Source organism: Verticillium alfalfae, genomic scaffold (assembly GCF_000150825.1).
Source record: "Verticillium alfalfae VaMs.102 supercont1.11 genomic scaffold, whole genome shotgun sequence".
Taxonomy (NCBI): Eukaryota; Fungi; Ascomycota; class Sordariomycetes; order Glomerellales; family Plectosphaerellaceae; genus Verticillium; species Verticillium alfalfae.
In genome coordinates this window covers 1,182,192-1,190,391 of record NW_003315028.1, presented here as the reverse complement: position 1 = coordinate 1,190,391, position 8,200 = coordinate 1,182,192, and the positions used below count along the sequence as shown (strand labels likewise).

At 55.0% G+C, this 8,200-nt stretch overlaps 2 protein-coding genes across 2 annotated transcripts in view; one reads left to right on the top strand and one right to left on the bottom strand.

Annotated features, from left to right (window-relative positions):
* VDBG_08185 (conserved hypothetical protein) overlaps positions 1–4,582 on the top strand; it is a gene marked incomplete at both ends in the record, with an annotated part of 6,915 nt that extends 2,333 nt beyond the window's left edge. The window contains one exon of the mRNA XM_003001880.1: positions 63–4,582. Within this exon, the coding sequence (XP_003001926.1) occupies positions 63–4,582 (4,520 nt within the window). The remainder of the gene's footprint in view (positions 1–62) is intronic.
* Positions 4,583–5,889: 1,307 nt separating this feature from the next.
* Positions 5,890–8,200, bottom strand: part of VDBG_08184 (conserved hypothetical protein) — a gene marked incomplete at both ends in the record, with an annotated part of 3,506 nt that continues 1,195 nt past the window's right edge. Inside the window, one exon of the mRNA XM_003001879.1 lies at positions 5,890–7,926. Coding sequence (XP_003001925.1) covers positions 5,890–7,926 — 2,037 coding nt within the window. The remainder of the gene's footprint in view (positions 7,927–8,200) is intronic.

The following is an 8,200-nucleotide window of genomic DNA, read 5'->3' as shown; positions in this document are numbered from 1 at the left end:
TCTTACGATCGACACCGGTAGCCCGACCAGTTGCCGCCCTACCGCCCTTACCAAGAGTGCAGGACAGCCTTTGCGACCGCTGCCAAATGACACACGAAGCATGACCTTTGACGAGAAGATGGACCTTTTCTTCCCTGGAGCGCCACAAAGCGCTAACGCTACCGTCAATGGTCTGAGGGGCTCGATTCCTGACTTGCCCCCCCTACCTGCCGCCTACGCCACGGAGAAGCTCAAGTCCACCGACGAAAGATCGGGTGCGGAAGTTGCACGGCGGGCTCTCTCCAAAAGGTCCATCGCTTCCTCGCAGCGGACATCGCTTCAAACCCGGAGCATTTTCGAGATTGAGGATGAGCCTGTGCACAAGCCTGACACCCGCTACACCTCCAAGTTCAGCGTTGATACTTACACAACCACAGAAAGAGTAGCGGCAGATGACGTCCATGACTCCTGGATTCCTATCATGCCGGAGAGGCCGCTGTCCGAGGTGTCGCATGATGGAGCAAGACGTCGGTCATCCCCCGTGATTCCGGTCACTGGCGCCAGAATGTCAGTGATCAGTGATGCCCGCACTCGTGACGAGGAGACGACGACAAACTGGGGTTCCATCCACTCGCCCGTTGCGGCCGTCAACATCAAGCAGGCTAGACAAGTTCCCGTGTCGACCTACATCCAGAACCCTGACTCTGGGCAAGAACCGCGAAACGTCTCCATGCTTGAACAGAACGACGGTAAAGAGGTCATGACGATTATGCTCGATTCATCGATGGAGCATGACATGAGCATAGCTACAGCCTCGTGGTTCGACGACCAACAGTACCCGGATAGCTCGAATGACTTGAATCACCGGTGGCATCATCGTTTGGGCGAGCAGTGTACCACATTTTCAACCAGAAAGGAGAGGGTGGTGTCGCGGAGAATGCCTCCGCCAACACCGCTGCTTCTGAACTCTACCAGCAAGAATTCGGTCCTGGTAGCTGCTGAACCATCTCCACTAGATTCTCCGCAGGAGGCCTACAAAGTCATTCAGCAACAGCTGAAACAACTTGAGGAGATGGATAGGGACCCAATGCAAGACGAAAGTGAGAGGCTGCGTCTACTCGAAAGACTGGAACAGGAAATGGGTCAACAAGAATCTCAGTGGCACGATATGCAGAATGGATTTAGCAGAGATTCCGTTTCGACTGCTGAAACCAGGTCAAGTCGACAATCCGAGGTTGAGAAGATCAGCAGGGGAACCCAGTCCAGACACTCACAGTCATCCTCGATTGCGGCAGATCGACGTGCCTCTAGACGTGCTCGTCTCCAGAGCTCAGTAAGGCCTTCTAGGGACAGTATTAGCGACACAACTTCAACTGCTGGAGAGAGTCGTCCGCAAAGCCGATGGCAGCAGAAACTTGCGGATGCCGAGTATGAGTATGCAGAGAATGCTGCCGATCTCACCACAACGAAGCCGTTTCTCAACTTCCTGTCGGTGTCTATGCCAAAGGCTCATCTCGGTAGCCCTACCCCACCGGATACCGATGAGTCTGCAGATGAAGGGCGTGACTTCCACAGCCGTGCCAAAGCGGTGTTGTCAAGAAAAAACGCACCTTGCGCGAAGTTGTGGAAACCGACACCACCTGAAGCCCCTGCGTTTATCAGCAACCACTTATGGGTTGCGCACGAACGGGTCAGGGCACCTGTCGCCCCGGAGGACCTTCCTTGTCTTTCAATCCGTCCTGCTGTCCGCAAGACCACGGGCACCCTGGAGATTGAGAGCACTCGCTTGTGGAACCGTCGCAACTCTTTCGCCGCGAAGCCACACTCGGTAACGGTTGGTCTCTGGCGAGGATCCCCTCTCCCCGTTCTCGCCGCCCAACAAGTCAAACCCCGGCCGGTCACGCAGCGTCCGCCCAGAAAGAACAAACATGTCACCCTTCTGCCGGACATTATAGAAAGTCCCAAAGAGATGCCCAACAAGCGTGGCACTCTCGGTATTTTTCAGTTTCCTTGGGGTGAGCGATCCGATACAGCTACCATCCAAATGCGGCCCACTATGTTCACGGCCATGCCAGGGACCATGTCAAGCGGAGGACCTGCCATTCAAGCTGTTCTAGAGGCACGTGCGAAGCAACTGGAGGCTGAGGAGTACTCTGCTTCTTTCTTCGACGACTATGATGAGGAGGATGACATGGATTCCTCCAGTGACGATGATTATGACTATCAAGAGGACGACGAGGACGTGGAAGAGGCGGTGCCCGAGTATGATGAGGATGGCAGTGCTTACAACCAAGAGGGGAGCGACGACGACAATGACGACGATGTGGACTTTGACGAAAGCACCCTCTGGGAGATTGCCAGCCTCCTCAAATCGGACCAGGTCCCATCGAAGAACAGCCTCCTGCCGCAGCCACACCCAGAGCCTCAGCCCACAATTGAGGAATTCTTCTTTGAGCCGCTCGGGTTCGAAGAAGACATTGATAAGCGCCCGTTCGATAACCAGTATGACTCCAACATTAGCTACGACTCAATCTCGATCGCACTTGATGGCGACGAGTCGCCTTCTCTACCTCGGGCTACAGGCCTCTGGACCGAGACTTGGGAGGGACCTGCTGTCTCCCGAGAACTGGGGCTGCCGGAGGTGGACGATGCAACATGGGAACGTTACCTGTCAACGACGGAACCTCTTCTGCGCAGTAAGCCCGAGACAGTTGAAGCCGCGGTGATCCAAAGCACGCAACTATGGTCCTCACCGAGCTCTCCTGTCAAGGCCCCAGCATCAATATTGTGGGCTGCCCCAAAGCTCGCTTCTGCACCTACTTCAAGATCAGCCAGTTCCCCGATAGAGCCATTGTGGACTGCAATGGTCACAGTCATGACCGAAAAATCACATGGTCTGTATAGCCCAAGCCATGTCCGCTCGGAGTACCGTACAACAACGGCAGAACCTGTCGCAAAAGGGCTTCGTCGAAAGCCACGCTCTGCAGAGGAGCGTCCGGTCGAGCTCCTAACGTCTTCGAGTCTTTGGACGGCGCCTCTTCAGACCGAGTCTGAACAGATATGGGTTCTCGCCGCTTCCATGCCACAAGCAGTCGACAAAGCTAAGCTTGAGGACATAAATGGCGGCCAGTCTTCCATCATTGAGGCTGTCAAAAACGTGTACCCCAGAGCGACAACCAGTTGTTCGCTGTGGGTAGCGCCTTCGCCGCGTGTTGAGAAGGCCGCTCGGGGCCTCTTTGACGCGAGCGCTTTCCGTCAAGACTTCCGAACAACGTCCGCATCGCCTGCAGCTCTGCAACTAGTCCGCAAGCCACGCCAGGTAGTCGAAGCCGTGTCCGAGATTCCACCTTCTACCCTCCTCTGGAGCCAAGGCCGTCCAGCCAGAGCCAAACATGCTGACATCTTTTGGATCACTTCTGCCTCTAACGTCCAGAAAGGCAGCAGCCCTGCTGCTGGTCCCTTCCTCTGGGTCGCTCCAACTGTGAATGCTAGCCACAACCCCATTGGACTTTATCAGTCTGGCCAGCTTCGAACCAGCTTTCGCACGACCTCAGCTGCGCCCGCTGCTCTAGAAACACCCCACAAAGCCCGTGTCAACGAAGAGCCTCTTGCGAAGTTGAGCTCCTCAACGCTCTGGAAGCAAGAAAGCGACGCGTCTGACGAGTACAACTGGTTGTCCTTTGCTAGCAAAGAGTCTCGAGGCCAGTACTCTCCATCACGTCGTAGTAGCATTGCCTCCGAATCCGTGTCACCCACGGAATCGATCGGGCTATCCTCATCCATGGACTCCAGCAGCATCACTAGTAGCAGTCTGCTGAAAGACGGCTTCCCCGGTTTTCAAGCGCCTGAGCAACCGACGGCGCTTGAAGCAAGTGCAGACGATCACGGTACACTTGAGCTCTCCCCGGACATCAAGACACCGACGCTCGCCGAAGTCTCCGACAAAGTTGAGCCTCCAGAGACTCGCTTACGCCGAAGTACCAAGACCACGAGCGCTGACTGGGACACTGAGCTCCTCTTTGCTGTCGTTGCTGGACAGACACGCCAACACCAGCAACCTCAAGCAGCCGCAACACTAGCACATGGAGATGATTCCTCTGATCAGACCATCCACGCAAGCCGCCCTCGCCGCCCTGAGACCACCGCTGCAGAATGGGACATGGCTCTTACGGATGCCTTGACATCTGGTACACATACAGGTGGGACGACTCAGAGTGGGAGGGTCGAGGAATCAATTCAGTCTGAACCGCTTCTCCCAACAACATCCCTCTGGCTCCAGCCTTCCTCGAAGGCTGATACACAAGGTTTCTTGTGGACCCGTGCCATGCCCACAAACCAGAAGCTCGACATGGCACCTTCCATTGAGAACAGACTGGACGACATCGAGTCTCAGCGTTTGCGTCGGAAACGCGTTCGCGCCCTCATCCCTAAAAGCCGCAGAGCTGAAATCCGTCACCAGATTGCCGCCATCGAAGCCGGCGCTGATCCAGCAACTGTTGGCCTTGTAAACTTCTTCGGCCACACCCTCTGGACTGCTGAGGATGCGTCTCGGCCCGAAAGCCTTGACCTCCGCGGCCAAGGTCGGGACTGGCTTCGCCTCTGAAGAAGATATCACACTCAAGAAACCAACTTTTCTGCCTTCAGGGGTGACTTGCCCATATTCTTCACTGTCCCAGCGACATTTTTCTTTCCTATTCCCTCTCTCTCTCTCTCTAATCCTCCAATCAATACCCTCGTTGTTGCAAGAGTGAACATGCAGGCCCTGAACCTGCCGCTCACTCTCTTGTCCCTTTTTTTGTTGTTTCGTTTCCTTACCTTCTCACATCGCACCAATGTACAACAACTTCCCAGAATACATATACACTGTTGCACTATATAGCCAATATCAACGATTTATCGTGCCTGCTACTGTACTCTTGAAGCAGGGACCTGACGAAAACAAGGGATTGGCTAACTTGCCAATATGTGAACCCCGTCGCCCATTGAGGACTTGACTCGATGGCTTGGAAATGTATATGGTGAGGGTGGATGCCAGTAAGATTCTGTTTACCTGCTCGCCGAGGGATTCCGGCTTCAGCGTCTATGTGGAGATACTGGCGTGCATCTGCCAACCGCTGCTTATCATCTGGAGGTCTGCTACAGACGTTCGGTCTTCTTACAACGGACACGGAAGCATCAGTATTAAGAATTCGCCTCTCGACGTGGCGTAACGCACAGGCCTAGTCGTACACGACACACAGACTGCGAATTGGGTAAGTCTGGCATGAGACGTGTGAATACTGGCGCATGATTGATCTTATTTACTCTTTCTCGTCATTGCTATAATGCCTTGCGTGCCGCCGTTTGTATGCGAGTTTTGTCCCAAATCCCGTAATTCCGAATGCATCTTGAATGCTGTGCAGTCGTCATCCTCGAGGTCATGCCCAGGTCCTTGTACTGGGAGTTTTCTCTTCCGATTTCCCTGATAGTCCCGCCCTTCCCGCCTTCCACCACGGTCTCGTATCCCGACCTCCAAGCCATTCATCCACCCTTCAGGACGTGGCTCATAGCGGGTCGAACCTTTGTATCCGTCCTATAATTAAATCTCATGATCGCCGACGGATAGCCAAGCTATCCAAACTGCCCTGGCAGAGTGGGCTGGCCGAGCATTACATAGCGCGTGCTTTCATTGCCAGCCTACTTTGCCCACGCCTCACCCCTTCGTTGCGTTGACTCGTATGACGCAGGCCATGGCCAAGCTGTCTTTTATGTGCATGTCGTATGAATAAAAACAAAAAGAAAAAAGAGAAGAAAATCCTGACCGTCGCTATGCAGGCAAGGGAAAAGAGAAGTGTCGTACAGTTACATCAGATAAGGGAGACGCCATGTTTCTAGACACGTAGTGGCCGAAAACTATTTGTGTGCTCCCTCTCAACTGACAGTCATCATCTGCATTCGTTGGTTGAGACCAGTCGATGGTGAGGCCTCGTGAGAGCCGCGGCTCAGTACTGAATTCGTACTTTGACTATGGGGCAGACGCTTGGGCGGACTGGATGATGGCGGTTCAGGTGTAAAGACCCGGGTAAAGGCAGGGCTTTCGCGCTCATGACGACGAGGGGTCCTCATGGGACTGGAGGTGATCTGGTCGACACGGCGGACAGCCTCGGAGAGCAAGTCTCGCAAATCTCCTGCCCGCTTGACCAATGCCTTCAGATTGTTTGTGCCAAAGTGAACCTTGTCTTCCGAAGCCCTCGCGGAGTTGTGAGACGAGTCCGACGCAGACCGTTGCTGCATGGCGTCCAGCACCGACTTGACAATGTCGGTAACGTCGTGGCCCCCCATATTTATGTTGTTCTCAGGCGTCTTCGGTCGGGAGGATGCGGCGCTGGCATCAGTGATTGATCCATTGCCTCCAAATATGTCATCGTCAGGGCTGAAGACTGATCGCCTTCGTCCTGCAGGGCGTTCCCGGATGACAGTGGTCTTGGCTAGGCGCAGGTCGTGTGCCTCGAAGGGATCATCCGGCTTCTTTGCAGGCTCCGTGTCCATATTGTTGTTGTCTGCCAAACGCTCGTTGACGCTGTAAGGCTCGAAATCCAGATCCGAAGAATCAACGTCCATGCCTTCCAACTCGTCCTCGTCCGGTGAGGCCAGGGAAATTATGCCTCCTGCCTCGTGCCACAGCGCCGCATGGGTGCCGTCGAGTAGATCGAGATCACGTCCATGTCGGCAGAGGCGCTTGAGATCGTTCACAAGGAGAGAAAGCTCCCTAATCTGACCAGAGTGTTGCTTCAGGCTGGGTTGCGATGCTTGAATCGATGCTGGAACCATCATGGATAGATCCCCACCAGAGTGGACACCTCCGCCCTCATCACTGCCGCCAAACTCGAAATCGTCATCCCAATCTTCGCTGGCACCCTTGGTGCCGAGTCCCCATGTGCCGAATTTCTGCGTCGCAGCTTTGGCATTGTCCGTTGGGTCGTATACAACGGGGACACTTTGGCTTCTGACGTGCGCAACAACAGGTCCCTTGCGGTTGGAAGGACGACCACCTCTCATGTCCATTTCTTGGCGGCCGTGAACTGTCTTAGGGCGGAGCTGGCCCTCTGCACTATGCTCGCCCGGATTCGTCTCCGTCCAGTCAAAAAGGTTGCTGCGAGGCCTCTCGCCGCGCAAGTCTTGCGCCACATCCGCGACATCTTTGCCGCTGATGCTGGCTAATGCTAGTCGCAGGTTGGGGCTGACACCTCTCGAGTTCATCGAGCTGGGTGGTGATAGTTGGTTGCCGAACCCCATTTCGTCGTCGTCCCTGGCCCAGTCGTCTTCAAAATCGTCTTCTAGGGAGAGTCGTGATAGGTCTTTGTTGGACAGGGAATAGTCGTTCGAGGGACGCTCGTAGCTGTATCCAGTCGGTGCGGGAGCGATGCCTGCGAGGTTCTTGCGGTCATGGCTAGCCCGAACCGGCGTTGACATGTTTTCGTCCTCTTCCATAATCATCTCGTCAGCATCCCAGCCACGCCCGAGTATCTCTTGGATGGACAGCCGCTTCGTCTTCCCATTGCCAGCGGTGCTGGGGGGGGACTCGTCGAACATGGACTCAAGTGGGCTCTCGACGGCTCGGTTGCGTACCGATGCCAACGTCCGTATTGAGTCAAACATGGTGTCGCTCCTGAAATCTGTGTCTTCATCATCGCCGGAACCAAAGCCCCGCACCTCGTAGTCGGAGCTATTCAGCGTGGAGCTTCGTTCGTGCCTCGCGTTCTTGTAAGAGGCCATGGCTGCCGAGCTCTGTGAGCTGCCGGATGGCTGATTTGACCGGGGCTGCGGCACAGTCGCTGACGACCCTAGCCTCGTGAGGTCGACGTTGAAACTCGAGAGACGAGACAATGGGGGAAGCGGGGAGGATGAATTTCGCTGGCGTGCCATGTGCAAAGCGGATGTGGATTGCTCAGAATTAGTGCGTTGTTGCTGATTATGCAGTGTCAATGCGTCTCCTGCAAGACTTGCAGGGCTAGCGAGGCTGTCCTGATTTGCTTTCTGCAAGGAAGAAATCGGTGCAGAGACATGACGCCTAGTCCCATCTCTTGGCTCCGCTCCACGTTTCGATCGCCGCAAGCTTCCCGTTCTCGAGAAGAGATTGGTCGGGGACGAGAAATGCGTCGACAACGAACGTCTTGCGCGTTTTGTTGGTGTGCCGTCAGGAGTCCCACCAGAGCTCCCCGTATCCTGTATTCCTGATTGG